Here is a 24,241-nt window from a genome sequence, read left to right on the forward strand (position 1 = left end):
AAGCAAGGTCATTTTGTGATCGCTTTGCCTGATATAACTTATCATTAAAAATATTAAGCTACATTACTGCAGGAAAGTGGGGAAGCACAGATAAATCAAATATTAAATAATAAGATTTGGGATTCTGGGACTGAATTTTTAAATTTAGTCTCAAAATTGTATTAAAATTACAAAGCATTTTGAATTCATACTGAAAATAGCTTCTGGTCCATCTTTCTATAATAGCAATAATCACCCTGATTTCATTTGTTTTATACTGAATGCTAACTCAAGTGGGGTTATATAGTCATTTTAAGCCATTCAGACTGGTCAGTTTTGGGTATTATTGCCAAGGTGGTTAGAAAGTTACTAAAGCCTTTCTGCTTGCATTTTTACATTATTTTAAATAAAAATATGCAGTTCTCCATTTTCAAGAATCACTCTTCTAACTCTTGCTTGAGCTAATTTGTCAGAAGTTATGACTGATCCATCTACATTCTGTATCACCCAGATGCACTGTCTAAATTGGCAAGATAGCTGGTGCATATGAGAATAATCTGCAATCCATGAAACTCAACAAAATTATTTGGATTGTTTTTTTAGGAAACAGAACAAAGATAATCCAGAGTGAAGGACCCAGCACTGAATTTTAGAAATCTCCATGGATTTCTTTTCCCCATTATTGTCACTGCTCTCCTGGCATTCCTGTCCTATGGCCCGTGGATGCTCATGACAATCAGGCACAAAGAGACTGACGATCATAGTAGAAAAAGTAAAAAGCGCAACTACTTTGGAATGGGGCCAATATCAATACAACTATTGCACTGTAGAGGGGTTAAAACACTCTCAGGGATGAGGCATGAGACTTTGGACCAGTCCCTAACTCCTTGGGAATCTCAGTTTCCCAACTATAACACAGGAATGATACAACTCATGGGAGTGTTATCAGGATTTAATGAGATAATGCTTGTGAAGAGTTCAGTTCAGTGCTCAGTGCCTGGTCAGTGCTGATACATATTATTTAAAGCAAATTTAAATAAAAGCCCTGGTAATTATTAATTACATAACAATGAATATCTGTATAATGAGAAAGTTACCTGAAAAGGTTATTATGAGGAACAGAATGATGAGTACAAAGAGTAGATTTAGGGTTTGACATCACAGTGAGACCCAGTGGTGATGCCCGTGATGCTACTGCTGCTTCCCAAGTCATAATGACCATGTAAGTCAGTAAAAGGCTTGTATAAAAGAAGAGTGAATGAATAACAAAGAAATGAATGATGAATGAAAGAATGGATGCTGTTATGGGCGATCATATAGCTGATTAGAGTAAAAATTAGGATCTAAAGATTATGAAGTATAAAAACAAACATCAAAGTCAACTTTCATCATCTGTCCTTTTTGCTATAAAATTTGTTTTCCTGATTCTATCAGAAAGGGGTGAATGGGACCAGATAAAGAATTAGCTGCCCTTGGATTAAAACCACCCACCTTCTGTTTATGTCAATAAAGTTTATCTGAACACTGGCTCACCCATTCACTTATATACTGTTTATGGCTGCTTTCTGCCACAAGGTAGAGTTGTAGTTGCATCAGAGACCTCATGGCCTGTAAGTCTACAATAGTTACTACCTGGCCCTTTACAGGAAAAGTTTGCAGATCCCCAGAGTAGATGATGGTGGGGGGAAATTTATGATTCATAATCCACTGATCAGTGTAACAAATTCTCTTTAAAGATATGCTTAATTATGTTGAAGTTGAAATGACCTCTGGAATCTATTACTTATACCTCTCGCTCCTATTTTATATCCCACTGGAAAGTAACAAGTTCTTTTTCCTCCTAAAAGTCATTAAAATCTTAGACAATCAACCAATCCTGCATAAGGTTTTTAGCAGAAAGAATACAGTTAGATTTGGCAAAATTACACTGAAGCAAATTTATTCTTTGCCAATTAAAGCTCTTAGAATATTTAAAAGCTCCTGAATTTATTAATTCACATTTCTATTAAAGCTGTATTGACGGTAACTGGCATCACTTCCATGTAACAAGGAAAACTTTTAGAAGATTCCAACCCATATCTGTAACTGATGATTCTGCTTCATTGGGCAGCTACTGCCCATTAGTTTAATCCAATAAACTGAAGTGTGTCTTCTTTCGTCCCTCTCCCCACACCCAATTTAATCATAGCTGTGTTCTTTCACAGCTTGACCTTTCAGCAACAACTGTGTCATTGAAACAAGCTAAATGATTCAGACTATTTCTAACAGGGATCTCATCCAGTAACAATCTGAAAACACAGATCATGCTCCCTCACCATGCCAAGCATAATAGCCATCCTTGTGGTGCTTTTACTGGACAAGTCCTTCTGTCTTTTCCAAATAAGGTCACCTCATTAAAGGGTCAACCTCTCCCTGGAGTGATGTTGTCCTACTTTCCCCTTCCAACCATAAATAAGCCTGTAGATGAATGATGGGCACGACACTTAAAAGCTTGCCACCCAAGATTCAGAGTTAGATTCCAAATGATTTCCCTCTTAAATATGGAAAAGGATGAAAATTCAGAGAAGAGTAGAGATACACATCACTAAAATCTGGCACAGATCACCATTGAAAAGCTATATTGATTATAATGTCACAATCATACAGGATACTAAACAAAGTTTTGGAAAAGGATGGTATGGTGCCACACAAGATGCAAGGCATGGTACCATACCTTTAGGGACTTCTCAAAACCATTTCTTCAGCATTGACTCACATGATTCTTTCTCACAATTCTGTAATTTGGAAAACATATATGATGCTATTATATCATTCAACACATCAAACTCACATATACTTACTGGGGAGTCATGAAAATAATAGCAATTCATAAGTTCAGGAATGGAAAAGTTTTTATGGTTCCCAATTACTTGTATGTTCTTCCTCTAAGAGGATATGGTAGCTTGTCTCAATTGCTTCCTTCCCTTTGAATAGATCTGGGCTGGTCTGCAACTGTTTTGACCAATAGAGTACATGGGCCAGTGAGGCTGTGCTAGTTCAAGGCCCAGCCTTTAAGAGGACTGCAAGTTTCCTTTCTGTCTCCTCGGAACTGTAAGCTGCCATTTAAGAAGTCCAGGCTCTTCTGCTGGAGAGAGAAGCCATATGGGGGAACAATGAGGCACCAGACACATAAGTGAAGAAGCCATCTTGCACATCCAGCCCAGCTGAGCCTTCAGCTAACATCAACCTCTTCTGCTATATGGCTGTAACTGTTACAAAGACCCTATGCAAGAACTGCCCAACTACGTCAAGTTAACCCACAGAACTAGGAAAAATAATAAATGGCTGTTATATGCCACTAAGTTTTGGGGTGGTCTGACTCACAACAACAGATAAGAAAGCCAGAAATGTATGCATTCCCACTCTGTTACATATGCGTATTTTGTAGTACTTGATTGGGACACGACTCCACCCTATTGATATTGGCCTTGGACAAGTAACCAATGGGATATAACAGAGTGCTATATACTACAACTCAGTAGGAGTTGTAACAGCCATCCAGCTATTTCTCTTTTCCCTCTTTCATAGGAAGGTCATGTCCTAGATGTGTGCTATCTTTTCACCCTGAAGCCCACTATGAAACAGAGACACAGAACAGAGCTGATTTGAGCTTATTCATGCTAGCTCTAAACCACAGTCAAATGTAACGTAAGAGAGAAATAAACCTTGGCTGTTGCAAGCCACTGACTTGGGATTTTTTGTTCTACAGAATACACTGGTGAGAGTTGTCTTTACAATGCCATCAGAAAAATCCCACAAACGTGGGCATTAGGCCAACTTTAGAGAAAGTTATTTAGAAGGAAGGGTAGATCAGATCTTTTCCGTTCAGTTTCACAGAGATTGGACCCAGAAGTATTATGGGTGACTGACATTCTGCTAGAGGCCAGACATTCAAAATGAGGATATCACTCATCCAAAGAGGCTATGGTCTGGTGCAGGGATTGCTATTTTTCTGTAAAGGCCCAGAGAGAAAATATTTTAGGCATTGTACACCAAGAGGAAAGGATATTATGTAGCTATGCATATAACCATTTAAAATGTGGCAAATTAAAAATTAAAAGAAAACAAAACAAAACAAAAAACATTTCTAGCTCTCAAGTTATATGAAAGTAGATGGCAGGCCAGAGAAGGCCTGTGGACTGTAGTTTGTTAACCTCTGGTCTAGTGGTTGAGACTGGAACATAAATAGATGTTTCCAGTGTGATCTAATGTGCATATGATACGTGTGTTACGCAAGGACCTTTTTGAAGCTTAGAGAATACACATAATTTAATCAGGGATTTTAGAAAAGATTTCCCAAAGGAGAGAATGCCTGAGTGAATCTTGAATATCAAGTAAGTGTCATGGAGTAACTGGAGAAAAAGGTAGAAAGGATGATATGATTGCATGAACAAAGCCACAGAGTTTTTTGAAACGACAGGACATGTGCAGGTAAATTATATTTCCTTCTATTAGCACAAAAGTATCAAATAACACGAAGAAAGTACCCAAAACTTCACAATGTAACTTGTCCAGCTTTGCTATCTATTGACACCATATAAACAGATACCTACAAACTCAGGTACCTTAGCCAGCTCGGGCTGCCATAACAAAACACCATAGCGTGGATGGCTTAAACAACAGAAATTTATTTTCTCACAGTTTTGGAGGGTGGGAAGTCCAAGATCACGGTGCTGGCAATTTAATGCCTACAGAGGACTCTGCCCAGCTTGCAAACAGCCGCCATTTCACTGTGTCGTCACATAGGGGAGAGAGGGAATGAATTCTGTGGTGTCTCTTATTATAAGGACACTAATCTTATTGGATCAGGACCCCGCTTTTATTACCCCATTTAACATTAATCACCTCCTTATAGGCCCTGTTTCCTAATACAATCAATTGGGGGTTAGGGCTTCAACATATGAATGGGGGTGGGGCATAATTCAGTCCACAGCAATAGGTACTCCTATGATGTATATGATTTTTACATAATAATTTAGTTCTGCAGTTCCTTTCCTTCTTCTTCATATATCCAAACTTGTGAAGTCTCTTGCCTTGAGAGACAACCTTACATCTTTATCATCCCACTTGGAAACTACTGACACTGGTTAGAAAAATATTCGACCAGCATACTTCTACACTTAATCAAAATAGGATCCTCTCAACTAACACAATTCTCTAGCTTCAATTAGGAAGACTCAGAATGATGAACAGTTATTAAAGCCAGGGTACCAGGGAGCAAATTTGCAATATTATCACGTCCACCTACAGATTCCACGGCAATGTCCATTATCCACATTTATCATCATGTTGGATTTCAGAAACAATAAAGGCTAATGCTGTTCAAATAAGTAAGTGCTTGCTTCAAAACTGGATCTTTTTCCTACTTGTCCAGTTTTTTTTTTTTTTTTTGAAACTGCATTCCTTTTTGTACACTAAACCAAGTCATCTGTTTTGACAGGATTTTCTTCTCTAACAGTTGAGACAAGGTGCTATGGATAGAAAATAAACATTCTAGATAGGAACAATACATTCTGTTATCTGATATTTTGGCAACCAAAAATTTCTATTAAATTGCACCTCTAGGCTTTGTTTATATAATGATGCTTGATTTCCTGGGGGCATTTCAAAGTTCTGATGAGCTTACTGAATAAATATGAAATTGTTATTTCTTGATGTAACAGCATGTAGATTATGTTTTATTCAAGTTCTATAGAAACGGATGATGTCTCTATGGATTTTTTTGTGATAATATTCCAGACTGGTGTCCTTCATTTAAGAGAGACGGTGACAAATTTCCGTTGAAATAAATTAATGATTCCATTTCTACTGATATGTCATTGTAAATAAGAATGATAAATATAAATCACATTTCCTTTAAATAAGGGGCTGGCAAAATGCAAAAATTTACCAAAAAAGTATCGTTTCCCATCCTCACTACTCTTTTAAACTAATAAAATATGGCTCTGATCTCTGTTATGCAAAAAACATTAAATTGAATAACTATTAATATCCAATGCCAGGTTCATTCTGAAAACACTGATTGAACACCTACAATGCACAGGAATTGTGACTGAATAAGAGATGGTCCATTCCTAGAAGTCATAGTACAGCAAAAGTCACAGTACACATATGAAAAATTGTACTTAATTTTAAAATACGCTAATTGCATATACTATTTTAACAGGGATAAGTCCTGGTAGAGTAGATATGTCAAAATACAATAAGTAAAATTAAAAGGTAATAAAAATTTTCTAATCATTATAATATATAATATTACACACACACACACACACACACACACACACACACACACTACCCTTTTCTGGGGGAATAGGGCAATTAAAATAACTGCTTGTTGGAGGAGTGGTCAGGAAAATTCATTCAGCTACCAAAGATTATTGTTGTGAAATATTAAGGGAGCTTTTAATGAAAAGCCTCTGTGATTTCATGATTCTAGGACACTCTAACAAAATAAAGAAGTAGAAGAAAATGCTTTAAATACACTTTAAAGTATTATTCACAGAGTGAGATTAATACTATTTCATATCCAATATAAGAATTCATTAACAGTGCTTCTCAAATTCCAAATGCATACAGATCACTTGGGAATCTCAACAAATTTGCATATTTCAATTCAGTAATTCATTAAAAAAATAACTATTTTGCTTTCTCAACAAATTCACTTTGATTATTAAGACATTCACATAATCTCAACCCTTAGGAGAAAAACAAAACAAAACAAAGACATTGTACCCAAGTGACTAGGTATTTTAGGCCAGTCATTCTCAAAGGGTCCTCCACATACCATCAATGTCAACATCACCTGGGAACTCACTAGAGATGCTAATTCATTGGCCTCACCTAGACCTACTGAGTTGGAAACTGGGCGTGCTGCCCTGGAATCTGTATTTTAACAAGCCTATAGTGATTCTGATGGCCAATAATGTTAGGGAACCACTGTTCTCAGCAATGCCTGCTTGGGAAGGGAGTTACTACTGATGATTGCACAATTTATTAAAGTCTTGGACCCTGAGACCAGCAGGTAATGTCACCTTACCCCTCACCACAAGACAAACCAAGAGTCCTTGGATCTCACTCCCTATTGATTGTCATTCAGTAGGTCTGTGATGAATTTGGGAATCTATTATTTTAAACTTGCATAGGGGCACATTTTAAACTCATTAATCCAAAGACTATTTGACTTAAATGAGTGTGAGGGGGGATTTTTAATGCCCCAACTATTATGTATGGGAAATATGTTGCAATTCTTCCCTATAAATAGGAGACAATCTGTGTTTATTAGTTCATTCATAAGCATCTTTTAACTTTTAAAACAAATATGTTTCTATTTGAAATACATATTCTGCAGGTTAAACTTATTCTTTCCTCAAATAATTTATTATGACATGTGGCTGATTTTATCTTCTCTCTTCTAAAAATATTCCACCAGTTTTTTAAAACTGGATGGCTCAAGAAAACTCCTGTGATTTTTATTTGCTTCTTTGTGCCTTTTGTGAAATTTACCAGGATGCACAATGAAGAAATGCTACTTCTTTCTTCTGGAAAAACAAGTGTTACAAAAAATTGAACACAGAATTTTGGTCAGAAATATTATGCCCTTTGTTCTGAACTAAATATTTACAACTTACTGATTTAAGTTTTTAAGTTTGGTTTATTTTAGTTTAGCAGCTACTTCATACTGGTGGCTCAAATTGAACCTCTGATCAACAAAAATCTTTTTAAAGAAATCTCTTAAATAAATGGTTTCTCAAAAAGATTTTCCATGATATAGTTGAACAGTTAGTTTTAAACCATCAATGCTAGTTTTTACTCTTATAATATCGATAGTACGACTTTATATCAAAATTATTTTAAAATTTCTTTTTTGTGTAGAATTAATAGATATTTCCTAGTTTTCTTTTGTCCACCCCCTTTTATTTTTTGATTCCCTAAAAACAGACATTCTCATTATTTTCACCACTGCCTGTGTTCCAATGAAACTTTATTTACAAAAATAAGTGGTAGGCTGGTTTGGCCATGAGTGGTTTATCAAGCCCTAATCTAAAACAAATTTGTTCATAGATATAAAGGAGAACATAGTCGTACACACACACACACACACACACACACACACACACACACACACACGAGGTCTGACAATTAAGTTCCCAAACTTGTTGCAATTATGCTACTAACCTTTTTTGGTATCAGAGGAATTATTCATTATGAATTTGTACCAACTGGACAAACAGTTAACCAAGCTCAATATTGGGAAGTGCTGAAAAGGCCGTGTGAAAAAGTGAGATGACCTGAACTTTTCTTCAACAATTCATGACTCTTGCATCACCACAATGCACCAGCTCACACGGCACTGTCTGTGAGGGAGTTTTGAACCAGTAAACAAATAACTGTATTGGAACACCCTCCCTACTCACCTGATCTGGCCCCCAATGACTTCTTTCTTTACCCAAAGATAAAGGGAATATTGAAAGGAAAGCATTTTGATAACATTCAAGACATCAAGGGTAAAATGACGGCAGCGCTGATGGCCATTCCAGAAAGCGTTCCAAAATTGCTTTGAAGGTTGGACTAGGTGCTGGCATTGGTGCCTAGCTTCCCAAGGGATGTACTTTTAAGGTGACCATAGTGATATTCAGTAGTGAGGTATGTAGCACTTTTTCTAGTATGACTTTGCAAAGGTAATTGTTCAACTGTGTGTGTGTGTTCTTCCTTTAAATAATAACTTTTATGTAAACATTATATGCAACAATTTTATAAATCTTTAAATCCAAGGAAATCCACAAATTTAAGAGAATATGAAAATGATTTCCAAGGTATCGAAGTTTAGTAAATTTTTACATTAGCTTTGTCAATGCATTTCATTGTTTCCCAGAGTATTTTGTTTGCGCATGACAGAATGTAAACAATAAAAGCAATGCCAGAAAAAAAATCAGAAGACCTTTGCTACAGTATCATCAGTATACTACACTGAACAATGGACCCGGTATTTCAAGAACAGAATTTACCTTAACAGAAAATCTGAGAAGGAAAGGCGAGCAGGGTATCCGTATCTGATGATCTTCACCATCTCCAGGACCCCAATATATTGTAGCTGGGCAGACACATAAAAATTATCAAAAGTATCTGGCAGCTTTGAGTTATTGGGCTTGATGCAATGAATAAAGTGTGGAGAGCACTTCTGAAGTTTTCCAATAATATCCGTTAGAGATTTCTAAGGAGAGAAGTAAAACCAAACTGATTCTCCAAAAAAGACACTGACTAAAAACATAAAGCAGTTTTTAAATAAAAGTCTTTATCTTCCATCCATGACTTATTCAATTTATCGTGCATTCACTCACTGTGTGTGTGTGTGTGTGTGTGTGTGTGTGTGTGTGTGCGTGATTTTTCTGAAAGTACTCAGGGGTCAAAAATGGGGAAAATTCTATGTAAACCCTCTACAGTTGATATAATCAAAATTTAAGTTTTGAAATCTGAAAACAACACTAACCCTGAGTTGTGATGCAATGGTTACCGGACCTCCTCGTTCTAGTCTTTGAAGAAATGTCGAAGTTCCTTTCTTTTTTAATAACTATAATGAAAACAAAAAGAAAAAAGGGTAAGCAAATTTAGTTTACTAAGTTCCATTTAGAAGGAAAAAAGAAAACCTTCCCATCCATGTAAATTCACTGACAGGCAGATATGGATTTAAAACAGACTATAAAAATCAGTAACAAATGATTTCTGGAACAGAACCATAAGTTGGGGTAAGGGCAACTACATGTAAAATAACAAGCATTACTGTCAAGCTTTCAAGTCCATGGCTGTCACTATCCTTCTCCCACTTTAATTTGAGAATAAACATAGATCAAGAGTTGCTTGGTGGTACAGTAAACCCACTGTGTTATTATTATTGGTTGTATTATTAATTGTCCACATTTATCATAGAACATTTCTGGAATAATCATAATCCCTTATTCTCTATCCCTTATTCTGGCGCAAAAAGATACTATTGTATATTACAAAGATCTGATGTTATAACAGTCATTGGTTTGTTCTCTGAAGATTGACTACAATTTGTTTCTTACTCATTTGTTTTCTGTTCCTTCCTTTCCTTCTGTATTTTTTTAAATACTAAAAGGTGTTTGTCAATTACCTGTCTGTGAAAAATGACAACAGACTGTTTTCTTCAAGAATTAACTATATACAGCTCTTAGAAGAAAAAAAAAATCCCATGTAACAAAGACCAAATAATAATGTAGACAGAAGACGTCAGTAGAAATGAAGTTAGTGGGTGAAGAACTAAAGGGAAGAAGGCATTTAATTAAATTCTACCAGGGGTTAAAAGGAATGTCAGCCACTAATGAACTATTACATTTCACAAAACCACAGAGACTTAGACATATATGCATATAAAAATGTATATAAAATATGCATATATATCCAAAATCATATATATATATATTAAAATAAAAAGATCTTGAAAGAAGAAAAAATTCTGATAAAACACATGCTTGTCAATTTGATGCTCTTGCTACCATGACAATAGCTCATTTCCTTCCTTTAAGATGAACTGTCAAACTGAAATGATTAATTGTAACTGACAAGGGACTGTAAAATGAAGCAACTGGTCCAAGATCAACCTTTTCCTACAAACACCAAGCCAAGTGGGATGCTCAGTTAAAGATCAGGTAGAATCATATCCTGCCGGTCACAGGGATGGGTGTGCAGGGATGAGGGCAGTTTGAAGAGAAGTGAGAAATGGAACACTTAAGGAAAAATCATAATAAATAAATCCCTATCCCTTGAAATTGAACACTCGATTTCCCTTTCTGGGTGGAAGAACTATGGTGAACTATCTCCCCTTTGCAGTCCTTTAGGGAAAAGACTAATGGCATCTGTGCCTAGTAATGTTTAATAATTAAGGTTAAAAATTACAGTTTAGAGGTGTGTGGTGAATTCTTGCTCTTGATTTCCAGGATGATTGAGAAAGGAAGGGCCAGAAGGTTCAGGGAAACCCACAGGGATAGCGCTTTTCCTTACAAAGCGTAATGCTTAGCCTTTTTTATGTAAAAGATGCCATTTTGTATTCAGTGAGATTGAATTCCTGTGATCATACAGCGCTGGAACAGCTATATCAAAGGACCCCTAAGTCTAGGGCCTACCGGCTATACTCACACACAAGCGCGTGTGCATTGGGCGCAGGCACGCGTGCACACACATGCATTTCTAATAATGTTACACACTTTACTGCCACTCTTCTAAAATGGAGCTGATTTTAATTATAATTTTATTTTAATTGGTAAGCTAAAATGCATTCCAGCAAGCTACAACTGAGTATCTAAAAATGATTGTCCTGGATATCTTCCCAATCGTATTTCTCATCTTTTAGGGTTTTGGTAGAAGCAAGCAAAACACACTGGGCTACAATCAGGCACTGCATTTTTAAACTTAAAACATCATAGTTTGTAAGAACTGAATTCTTTACAGAATTTTGAGTTCTATGTCACAAATAGTTAGACCTGTGAGGTTGTAAGCTCCACCCTACTCATGTGGCACAAACACACATTAAAAAGTAATATAATAACAAAATAAGTTAAAACTCTATGAAGTCCACAGTGAAAACATTCCAGCACCTGAAAAATACACTATGTCTGGAAGAAATTGCAATTTATTGTTTAGAGACCGAAAACCTCTGAAGTGGTCAATGTCAACAGAATAAGGGAGCTAAGTTAGTTACTTGTAAGCTGACTATCTCTGAAGTTGCTTCCCATTCATCACAAAGACGGTCACAGAGATGAAACATGCATCAGAAGTTGCACAGACAACCAGTACAATTACTAATACTATATTCGCTACTGAATTTTCACTGTCCAGTACTTTACTATCTCCTCTCTCATGGTTATAATTCAAGTAGGCATCCTTCTCTTTCCATTTTTAAAACTTAAAGTATCAATTTATTTCCATCAGTACTCAGAATTGTGGTTTTTAAAAAGAAACAAATGTCCCAAACACACTTAAAAACAACCCAACAATAATCACAAAAATTCCTACCTTACTAAGTTCTAGGTAATTCCGGTTTTCTTTGATAATTGAAGATGCTGTCATTCTCTTACTGAGCAAGGCAGATTTATGTCCTCTGAATTTAAAAGAAGGATAGGAAGGTAGAAGGGATCCTGTTGGTGACAGTTTCGACTGGAACAAATGATTGATCACGACATTTTCACTAGCTAAGTATAAACAAACAAACAAACAAATAAATAATATCATCAGTGGCATTAAGATCATTATTTATATTAAACTTACTCCTCATCCAAGTGCTTTATCCACTAAAACTTTCTGAGTGGAAGAGGTAACTGAGGAGTCTATCTTTCCCTTTGCCCTATTTTATTCCCCCCACTATCCATCAGTCCGTCTGATGAATTTTGACCTTGCCTTTGGCCAGGAGTCATAGTTCTCCACCTGAGCACTTGGTCCTTCTCTCTCTCATTCACTGTTACTACTCTTCTAGCTATCGGAACAGAATCTTACCTGCTCAGACCTAAGGGACTTCAGTGGTGCACTTGCCCAAGTCATGAAGACATGCATTCTGTCAGCAATTCCCCATTCCAGGAAAATAACTCCCCAGGAACACATTTTCCCAGGATCTAACCTGTCTCAGCTGTACGTAAATACCTATGGGAGACGCTATCTCATCTGGTTGTATCAGTTGTTAGGTGAAAGAAGTGCCTCTTTTTCTGACCCTGTTAAGTTGCAAAGGTAAAAGCTGATAAACTTTAGATGTTAGATTATACAAATTCTAATAATTCTGGGCCCATATTCCTTTCTTAACACTTCAGAAAGAAATTGGAGCAATAATGAATGGATTTTTGGTTATAAATTTGAATAGCATGGTGAAAACTATATATGGTGTTTAAGGATCTAGAAGGTACTTTTCTTATGTTACCTGTATCTTTACATAGACAGTTTTTAAGCCTTAATATACTTTTCTATAAAATGACCATGGCCATACCTATTTTGAGGATTACTACAAGATTAAAATGGGAAGTAAGTACATGAATCCTTTAGGATCATGCTTAGCCCATCAGATAGTTAGCAATACTTAGTAGCAAAGCAGTTTAGTTTCTACCTTTTCCACACCTAGATTGGTTTGCTTGCCCAGGATAACATAATTATTAGCAATGCACTCAATGCAAAGTCACTACATTGATAAATAAACAGGGAGCTGTTTATTTAACACCACAGGGCTCCTTTTTGCCTTCTAGCATTACATAATTGTGTAATGCAAGAAGGCAAAAAGGAGCGCTGTGATGTTGGACTGAAATTTGAGGTGCAAGCATAAATTCGTGACTCTTAGTATGTATTATAGCTAAGCATCTCTATATTATCTATATCTATATATTAAGTTTTGTAGTTTTGAAAGGGCCAAAAAACCATGACATCCCAGTAAAAATGAGCTCATCAAGCCCCTGGAGCTTAGTGTTTAATAATATTATTCTCCTCTAAAATAAATCAAGGCTTCTTGGGTATAAGGCTGATTCTAGATCTGAGGCAAGGTAGATAATCCCTAGAACATCCTGGAAGGCCAAAATGGAAGGAAGTGCTAAAAAAAATCATAAGGACCTGCTAAAAGGACCCAGGAGCTAGCTTGAAGGGGTTCTTACTGATCACGTCTTGTGAAATTTCAGCATCAAAATAATGATAGTAATGGATTATGATTCATTGAATAAAATGAGGAGGTCAAATGTATGGTAACAGAAGAACTAGACTTTTGATGGTGAGTACACAATAGAGTATACAGATACCAAACTATAATCTGAAATTTATATAGTGTTATCAACTAATAGTGCATCAGTAAATTTTTAGAAAGGGCAGGGAGGAAAGCACACAGAATCAATGAGTCCATGTTGATAATTAGTTAATTAATTAGAAAGAGGAGTTCTTAGTTGAATGTTACTGTTGATGGAGTTAGAAAAATCACAATTTTGAAACCATCAGAAAAATAATTAATTTAGCAAGAATCATTCATTTATGCAAAACCAATGGGTGAAATTTTGATGAGGAAGAGAATATTTACATTGCCTCAAAGTACTTTCTTACAAATTACTTATCAAAGAAACAACAGCAACTTTCGATTAGGAAAACCTGAAGGATGTACCTCAAAACAGTGATCAAGGTTAAATGATAAAGTTTTATAGGGACTCTGGATTAGACATTAGTATCATATTGATGTTAAATATTCTAGTAATTTATTGATGTTTGTAAGATAATGTCCTTGATCACAGGATATATACCAAAGTGTTTAGGCATAAAGATGCATGTAACTTATTCTCAAATGGTACAGAAAATATATGTCCACACCCATATACAGGGAGGGGGAGGGAGTAAAAGAGGAAAGTAGGAAGGGAAAGGGAGAGGAATGGAGGGAGGGAAGGAAGAAAAGAAGGAAGGAAGGAAAGAAGGAAGAAAAGAAGGAAGGGAGGGAGGAGAGAGTAAGAGAAGAAGGATATGAGCGAGAGAGAAAAAAGAAAAATGAATCTGGGATAAGGGCGTATAGGATTTCTTTGTGCTAACTTAGTAAATTTGTTTAAGTTTAAAATTATTTCAAAATAAAATTAAACAATAAATCTATATAATACCGTGGCCATTTAAATAAAATTATATTTATACAAGTCTACATATAGATGGAACCACAGATAAATATTGCAACATGTTATTCCTATAATTTGAGGGGAAAAAGTCTTTTGTAATCTATGAACACTAGACACAAATATGGACCAAAACATGCAATTGACAGGTTTCTCTCTTTCTCTGAATCATATGGTCAGGCTGCATGAAGATACAGTAGTACTAGTGTCATCCTGACACAGGAAGATGCCATCCTTCATTGGGACATTAACATTAGAGCCCTGACCACAGCTGAGCAAATGTGAGGTGAGAACAGATTCTTTGGGACATGAAAAGAGAAATCCTGCCATCTTTTTGCCTCTCAGAACCTGATAAAGAAGCCCTGGGGAAGAGACCAGTTTAGCCTTTCTTTCCTATTATAAAGGGCCACTTACTGCCCGCCATTTTCTTCATGTTACTCTATATTGTACACATTGAAGTGGAAAGCATCCCTTGCTGGGGTCTATATACATGATATCAGGTGTCTTTCTGTCAGTAACACAGGTTTAGCTAAGTCAGGTGCCCAGGGTTTACAAGCAGGTATGCAGAGACACTCAGAGACAAAAACACTCAATAATTAACAGCATTATTGACAGTAAATCACAAATTTTCCTATTCTTATAACCAGACTTAATAGTCTAGATGCTGACATTTTTTTCCTCTTTCTGAATCAAGTAGACTTTATTTCTAATCTCAGGCACAAATGAGAGCACTTATTGCACGTCTGTAAGAGCTGTATCTCCAAGCCACCTGCCTGATGTCTCACAGAGACAGTTATACTTGTATGTATCCTACAACAGACACTACCACATTCCTTAACTGGGAGCTTTTTAATGATATGAGGATTGAATTAGACACTGTGTTCAAAGTACTTAGCAAGGCACCTGGAAATAAAAATTATTATTATCTATAAATTACATTTTTAATAAGTATTTACAGCATCAAAACATTGCACAGATTGGTAAAATACTATCACAGCCATGCATTTTTTGTTTATATGTTAAATGGGTAAGTTCCATGGGCCAAATCTGACCCACTGCCTATTTTTGTAAATCAAGTTTTATTGGAACAGCCATGCCCATTCGTATTGTCCAGGGCTGCTTTCTCCTTAGAACAGCAGAGTAATAGTTGCAACAGAGATCTTACAGCTCACAAAGCCTAAAATATTTATTCTCTGGCCCTTTACAGAACATGTTTGTCGTGTCCTGCATAAACATACAAAGGCACATTAAATTCTGTCCTCTTGCTCAATGTGCCTATAGCCTAAGGTGTTCAGAATAAAACAAGACTCACTTGTTTCTCCTCTTGGAATTTGTTAGCAAGTGTACACAAAAGAATGACTTAAAATCTAGAGACTCTCTTAAAATACTCGTAAGCAGAACTGCAATATCATTAGCTATCATATCCTCATTTTAAATGTATATTCTAGCACCATAAAATACAAAAAATAAAGAAAAAAGGCACTGTACCCATTTGGAAAATATGCTATATATTAGGTTTTCATAAACTATATGGCTTAAATGGAAGTACATGATAAAGTTCAAATAATTGAAAACTAGAAATAAGATATTTCTAATGATAACCGAGATCAATTATTTCAGTTTTTCCTTCTGTGCAATAATATTCCAAGTCCTTACTTTTATCATTAGTTTCAGTCATTAAGAGAACTCACAAAAATCCTAAGTTCTGAGAGGCAAGCAGAATTAATTCCCTGGGAAAAACAATATATTGCAACCATGCTGCTTGGTTTAGGGTAAAAATGTTCCTCAAACCAGAACTGATATGGATGTCTTATTTCCAGCTCAAAGACACCCAATATTCTCTGAAAGGCTTTTGTATGCTTCTTTCCTCGGGTAAGATAAATGACTCTACTTCATTTAGAGCAAAATCCAGCACAGAAGATTATATGTTTTAATTCATTGAAAAGGTTGTTAGGAGAATGTGAATCACTGCAGAACTGCTATTAAAATAATTACTAGAGGATATATATATATATATATATATATATATATGCCATATATAAATGTAGTATATAGTTTTACATACAGTACAGAATTATGGATAGATGTATACAAAGTACTAAACTTCACTAAGTAGATGGAACCTATACATTTATGTTGATATGTACATATATACATGTATATGGTCTACTTTGTGAGCATTATTTCTTTATATGAAATACACAAGAATAAAATACCACCCTTAGGTGTGCTCCAGAGTCATCTTCAGTAATGAAATTCACCCTGCTATGGCCTAAATAACTTTGGAAGCCATATTCATCTTCATTAGTCTTCACAGAAGAGCTTTTTTATATTCATAACACTAGAGAGTTAAAGGTGCTTTATATTTCTATCTGCTAAAAGCTTAGTTAAATTATGGTTTCTACTAGACTCCAAATTAAATTGTAACCAATGTATAGTGTGGAAAGATCCATTCTTTATTTTTCTGGGCATTAGAATGTAAAAGATATTTCAATTATCGTTTAGCTGGTGGCATATTTTATAGGACAATGTTCAGAGAAATAATGTGTGGCATTTTAACCACAGTCAGGGAAAACTTACTTTTCATTACGAATAGAAGATTCTGTGAAAGGGAATCTTTATTTTTTTCAATTGCTCCAACAATTTCATACATTACCTATAATAAAAGAAAATAGCGTAATTACTAATGATGAAACACGATCACAAAAACAATTTCCTTTAAAGAATAATTTGACTCAGGGGAAGTTTTAAATTATTCATAAAAGAAGTGTCTTCAGGTCTTAGAGCTCACATTACATGCAAGTTCAAAGCGCTCACCCGTGTGTCCTCATTCTGTACATTAAATAAGGGACACCTCTCCTGTTCTCATTTGTGAAACCCTCCTCTGATCGTGAGATTAGTGACTCACATTCACATACTCCCTTTTATTCTTAAGGACTCTAACCTGCTGAGAAAATTCACTAAGCCAAGTAGAAAGACTCCGTGGCTTTGGGGGAAGGAAGTGTGATTTCAATTTCATCACTTCAATGGTCTCTATTGAAACAGGTTCTTTTGGATCATCAAAACCATTAATCTGAAGTCTTTATAATAAAGAAAACATGTGAAGTAATTCTTTGAATAATTGTGGATTATTCAAAGGACCATTTTCTTCAGCATACTTTACTTATGCATACACTTAAATGCCTTCATGGTCTGCTTTTACTGGTATTCCAGCCTGGCCTGGGATCTTTGAAGAGAGACACCGTTTTACTGCCTCTCCCACTCTCAGCTAAATGTGAATTCCAGTGTGGTCCTGAGAAGTCCCATCCGTTATAAGGCTTATGGGTTTCAACAGCTGCTTTTGCTCCTTGTGGAAACATGTTTGGGCAGGGCACCATGGTCAGGTGTAACAGGCTGTTGGTTGTCCTGGGTGGGGCAGGACTGAACCCAGGGAGGCAGCTGACCAATGACTAACACCTCTTCACCATACATTCCTCATGAAGAAGTATGGGCGGTCAGAACAATTAAAGGCAATAATCACTCCTTTGCAAATTTTAACTAGACAGCCCAGAGAGGAATGTCTCATTGGCAGCAAGAGGGGACTAAACAGAGAAAGAATCTATGAGAAAGAGGCTAAGTGGCTAGTGAGAGGAACCTTGAAAAGGACCAGATAATCCCTAATAAACCTGGATTCCTAAATGTCGTTTGAATTCCAGTACCTGACCAAGCCATCTTACAATGAAGTCCTACTGAATTTTTATTCTTTACTGTCACAAAAGCCTAAATGGCATTGAAATCCCAAGACATCCTACAGATTTTCAGGTGTTTCTAATGTGAATTTGGATCAGAAGACTGGTTGAGCTGAGGCAATGCCAAGAAACTAAATAACTTTCAGATGCTCTTAAATCATAACCAAATTATTCAGTTTGCTCTTGCACCACAACATGGCTTACCCATATTAAAATGCGAGCTATGTAGTAAGTCACAGATTATACACTGCTGAATATGAGCAATTTAATATAATCTAGCATAGTGGTTCTCAAGCAGGGCTGATGGTGACCCCAGGGGCTACCTGCCAGTGTCTGGAGACATTTATGTTTGTCACAAGTGAGGAGGTGAGTGGGTACAGATGCTACTAAACCCCCCCACAGTGCACTGCACAGCTCCACAGTGAAGAATTATCTGCCCCAGATGACCATAGTGTTGGTGTCGCGCACGCTTAATCTAGAGGCTTGTCTTCTCTACATCTTTCTACATTAGAGACAGCAGTACGCAGTGAAACCACGAAAGGGAAAACAGAACACGCCCTTCTGAGCCGCTTTGAATCTATGTGGACTCTGGCATATCATTTAATGTTCCAGAGCTGATCCTGTAGCGAAGAGTTCTACATATGGCTCCAGTCTATAATTCTAATGTATTCTTTTCATGGGAATCTGCTGATTCTGAGCGCGCGCACACACACACACACACACACAGCACTGTGAACTACCTGATTTTCTCTAAACACATTCCTTATCTGCCTTTGCTGCTGTTATCGCCCTATTTTGTGATGGCCACTCCTAACTCCTGCAGTCAAATTGCTACTATAGCTTGAGGGCAGTGGCCATCGTATGTTCAGCTTTGTCTCCCTACAGCATCTAGGCAAATGACTTGCCCAATAGACATATTCAATAAATACCAGGGGTGTCAAAACAAATGTATACAAGTGGACACTTTGGTCAGCGTTGCTCAAGCAGTAGTTTGCCGTAATCAGAAGTGTCTGGATGCTGATGGTAACCACTCTGAGCACCTCTTGTAATTGCAGAAGTCAAATGTGACTTGTGTTCATCTTTTGTTATCGGTATATATTGAGTATTACAATTTTAATAGTTTTTTTCCTTGTTTAAAATGTGTATACATTTTTTTGGCACCCTCTGTATTTGGTGAAATGAACAAAAAGGTTTTGTTGTCTTGTGACCAAATATAGCTTAATGTTGTGCTGGTCTTTTTAATTTAAGATTATGCTGATGAGTCTTTCATTATACAAATCATGAGCTTTGGAAAGTTCTCATAAATGGCACTCTGGTTGTACTTGGATATTTAAAGAAAAATCTGAAAGTCTACCATTAAAACTAAAGTTCAGAACTTCCCATTTGGAGATTCCAACTGGCCAAGTTACCTAGAAAAAAGATATTTAACACATACATACAAGTGCAAACATTCAATGAGGGTAGTTTGATGCTGGTAGGAAGCAGAGAGTTTAGCAAAAAATTTTACTTTGTATAAAATTACTAAATCATGAAGCAGGTGACCTTAATTACTTTTGTGATAATAAGAAAGCTACTTTAGCTCTTTGAGTCTTTCTTCATGTGTTAAATAATATTCTGCAGGGGCCCTCCAAGTTTAAGAGCTTCTGACCATATTGATAAGATATGGACGACATCAGGATTGACAGGGTTTGAGTTGAAAGCTCACCACAAGTATTAGACACTCAAATAGTTTAGTTATTTTATCATAATTAATATAATAATGCAAATGACTGAGAATGTGTTACATAAAATTGGCATTAGTGGAATATCAACACATATTCCAAATAATGTCTTCTTTTCCCTGGTCCCAAATCTGGAATCAAGTGGTTCCTCAAGGAGCATTTATATATTTTAATGAAAAGTTGAAATTATAAATCACCATCTAGATCCTAGAGGTGCAAAATAATATATTGTTATTGAGTTAGTCAATGTTTCCAGGAGTTTTCAGTGGATGAAGTTTAGAAATACATGCACATCACCCACACATATGTGCAGTGTTTTTTTTCTTCCATTTAAAGATAAAATACAATCTGATTCCAAATTTTGTATTTCTGTGTCGTGCGGGGAACCCTGCTCGCTGCGCCATTTGTCGTGCGGGGCGTCTGGTGGGGTCTCTGGTCCCGCTCCCCACATAAGAACGCAGGACATGGTAAGGCCAAAAAGGAACACCCATGGAGCCATAGATAGGGGAGTCAAACCAATATATTCTCACTGGCTGCTGGGCTGGAGACACAGGAAGCAGGATCTACATAATCTGCCTAACAGCAGTCCGCGCTTGCCAGCCACCATCTTCTTGCTAGCTCCCATTCCTTCTTCTAGCGTAGCCACAGCCGTTATATTAGTGGCCAATGGCTTACGGGTTACAGCTGACGGCCAACTAGCCTCGGCTGCTGGCCATCTGATCACAGTTGATGGCCATTTACTACCCGAGCCAGCACCTTTCTATTGTGAGGCCGAGAGCCTGGAAACTTTTTTTGGGGCTTTGTCCCCACATTCTGTCATGATAATTTCTTGAATTTAATGAAGTTTTATATTGGCCTTGTTAAAGATAATTTAAAAATATAAATAAATATTTACTCATGCCCATTTATGCTCATATATAACTTGCTTCCATCACCTTTAAATATTTTTAATTAAAGTTTTAATTTTGAGACAATTTCAGATTCACATGCAGTTGTAAGAAATAATACAGAGAGATCCTGTGGACTCTTTACCGAGTCCCCTCCAGTGATAACATCCTACAAAACCATCACAACCAGGATAACGACATTAATGCAGTGAAGATTCAGTCACCTCATGGTCAGGCACATCACCACATGAGTCCCCCATGTTGCCAATTTATGGGCATATTCACCTCCCCCAAATCAGTTGAACATATTGGTATGAGCCTATATCTGGGTTCTTTAATCTCTTCCATCCATCTATGTGTCTCTCCTTTCACCTCTGTCTTGATTACTGAACCTTTATAATAAGACTTTAAATTAAGTAGACTAATTCCTCCCACATTATCGTCCTTATAAAAATTGTTTTAACTATTCTAATTTCTTCTCCTTTCCACATATGTTTTAGAATGATATTGTCTATATCTAACCATAATTTCACTGTGATTTTGATAAGAATTACATTAAACCTGTGCAGCAATTTGGGGAGAATTATTACTATATTGATTATTAGTACATTGTCTATTTGTTGTGTTGTCTTCTAATCCATAAACATGACATGGATCTAATTTTACTTAGATCTTTGATTTTTTTCATCAGCATTTTGTGGTTTTCAGCATACAGATCCTCTGTTTTGTTAGATTTATACCTTTGCATTTGTATGAGCGATCATAAATGTTATCGTATTTTTAATTCAGTGCCCATTGCTAGTATATAGAAGTACAAGTGATTACTTTATGTCTACCACATGCTGTATCTTGTGATCCTGATGAGCTCGTTTATTAGATGAGTTTTGTCATTTCTCTTTTTCTGGTAGATTTCTTGAGATTTTATACATAGACAATCATGTCATCTACAAATACAGATTTATTTCTTCTTTTCCAGTATGTCTGCCTTTTATTTCATTTATTGCCATATAGCACTATGCCTTCGAGCACTGTGTTTAATACTAACAGTAGTGAGAGCAGACATCCTTGCCTTGCTTCTGATCTTATGAGTAAAACATTGCCTTCTAACATTGAATATAATGTTGACTGTTGGATTTTTATAGATACTCTTTATCAAATTGAGGCTGTCCCCCTATTCCTATTTTTTTGAGTGTTTTTATCATGAACGGATGTTGAATTTTATCAAATGCTTTTTTTGCATCAATTGATACGCTTAGGTGATTTTTTTTCTTCTTTAGCCTGTTAATGTGGTGGATTACCTTGATTGATTTTCAAACATTGAACCAGCTTTGCATCCCCAGGAAAGAAAATGAATTATTCATCGTGAATAATTCTTTTTACACATAATTGAATTATGTTTGCTAATATTTAAAAGTATTTTTGCATCTGTATTCATGAGGGATACTGATCTTCAGTTTTCTTTCGTGTGTGCATATACGGTGTTCGTCTGGTTTTGATATCAGGGTAACACTAGCTTCATAAAATTAGGAAGTATTCTCATTTCTAATTTGTAGAAAATATTATGTAAAGTTAGTGTTAATTTTACTCTAAATATTTGGTAGAATTCTCCAGGAAAACCATCGGGAACTGGAGTTATCCTTTTGGTGAGAGTTAAATCACAAATTCATTTCCTTCATAGTTATAGGTCTATTCAAATTATCTAGTTCATATTGGGTAAACTGAGGTAGTTTGTATCTTTTGAGGAATTGTTCCATTTAATCTGAACTGTTAAATTTTTATATAATAGGTAGTTGTAGAATTCCCTTCTGATCTCTTTGATATCTGCAGGGTTTGTAGTCTATAGTGATATTTCCTGTTTTATTCCTGATATTAGTAATTTGTGTCTTTTCTTTTTTTTCTTTGTCATTCTTATTAGAGGTTTGCCATTTTTATGGTTATTTTAAAACAACCAGCTCTTTGATTTTATTGATTTTTCTCTATTTTTTCAATTCTATTGATTTTTGCTCTTCGTTATTGCCTTCTGTTTGTTTGATTTGGTTTTATTTTGCTCTCCTTTTTCTAGGTTCTTGAGGTGGGAGCTTAGATTATTTGAAACACTCCTATTTTTTAATATATGGATTTAGTGTTATAAATTTTCCTCTCAGGAGTGTTTTCGCTGTGTCTCACAGATTTGATATGTTGTATTTTAATTTTCATTTCATTCACCATATTTTTTTGAATTCCCTTGAGGCTTCTTTTTTCATCCATGGATTATACAGAAGGGTATTGTTTAGTTTCCAAGTATTTGGAGACTTTGTGTTATGTTTCTGTTGTTGATTTCTAGTTCAATTCCATTGTGGTAGGCAAGTCACTCAGTATAATTTCAATCCTTCTAATTTTGTTTAGTTTTGATTTATGGTCCAGTAGCTGGTCTTTTTTTGATATATGTTCTCTGGGTACCCGAAAAGAATATTCTGTTTTTGTTGGTTTAAGTGTTCTATAGATCTTGTTGGTTGACAGTGTTGCTGAGTTCTCCCATATCCCTGCTGATTTCCTACATAGATTTTTCTATCACTTGTCCATAAGAGGGTGTTGAAGTTTCTAAATGAACCTTTTGTTTTTGCTGGCTCCCTGATACCACTCAACAGGGAAGGGGAGACAGACCTCATTACTGCCAGGTGGGGGAAGTCTAGGTTCCCCATTCAACCTCTTCTGACATAAAAGAGGGAATTCTCATTACTGCTGGGCAGGGTTAGGAGTTCTGCGTCTCTGCTGGGCCTCCAGTCACACTTTCCTGGCTGCAGGGTGAACAGGTGGGAGCGACTGATGTGCTTCTTTACTGCTTCCTAAGTGGCCTCCTTTGACTGGGTGTGGAGAAAGGGGGGCTATGCCCAGGTTACCTCTGAGTGAAAGTCATGATTCCCTACCAGGCCTCCTCTGAAAGGTCTTCTTCCCCGCAGCGCTACTCGAGAAGTTTTTTTATCCTATTGACTTGAGAAGGACTCAATGAGTCATGTATGTCATCTATTTTGAGGCTGCTAAATGGGTTGCCTATCCAAAAAGGAAACTCTCATCCTGTACCTGAGTATTAATCAGCCAAAATGCATTCATTACTTTATGAAGGAATTGTTTCCAAATAAAGCAAGTCTCCCTGAAAGGTCACCACATTACATTCACCAGCCAGCTACACCTCAACATCTGGACCTCACTGAGGCTAGTGGGCTCTAGGAGGCAGAGGGGGCAATAACTACACAGAATAGAAACCATGGTAGATGCAGAGC

At 36.3% G+C, this 24,241-nt stretch overlaps 1 protein-coding gene across 5 annotated transcripts in view; it reads right to left on the reverse strand.

Moving 5' to 3' along the window:
- Positions 1-24,241, reverse strand: part of MYO16 (myosin XVI) — a 562,776-nt gene that overhangs the window by 129,019 nt on the left and 409,516 nt on the right. For all 5 annotated transcript variants that reach the window (XM_081047109.1, XM_081047110.1, XM_081047111.1 and 2 more), the window contains 4 exons: positions 17,226-17,301; positions 12,052-12,227; positions 9,509-9,589; positions 9,027-9,232 (listed from right to left, as the gene is read on the reverse strand). In XM_081047109.1, coding sequence (XP_080903235.1) covers positions 9,027-9,232; positions 9,509-9,589; positions 12,052-12,227; positions 17,226-17,301 — 539 coding nt within the window. The remainder of the gene's footprint in view (positions 1-9,026; positions 9,233-9,508; positions 9,590-12,051; positions 12,228-17,225; positions 17,302-24,241) is intronic.

Source organism: Rhinolophus hipposideros (genome assembly GCF_964194185.1).
Source record: "Rhinolophus hipposideros genome assembly, chromosome: 4".
Lineage (NCBI taxonomy): Eukaryota > Metazoa > Chordata > Mammalia > Chiroptera > Rhinolophidae > Rhinolophus > Rhinolophus hipposideros.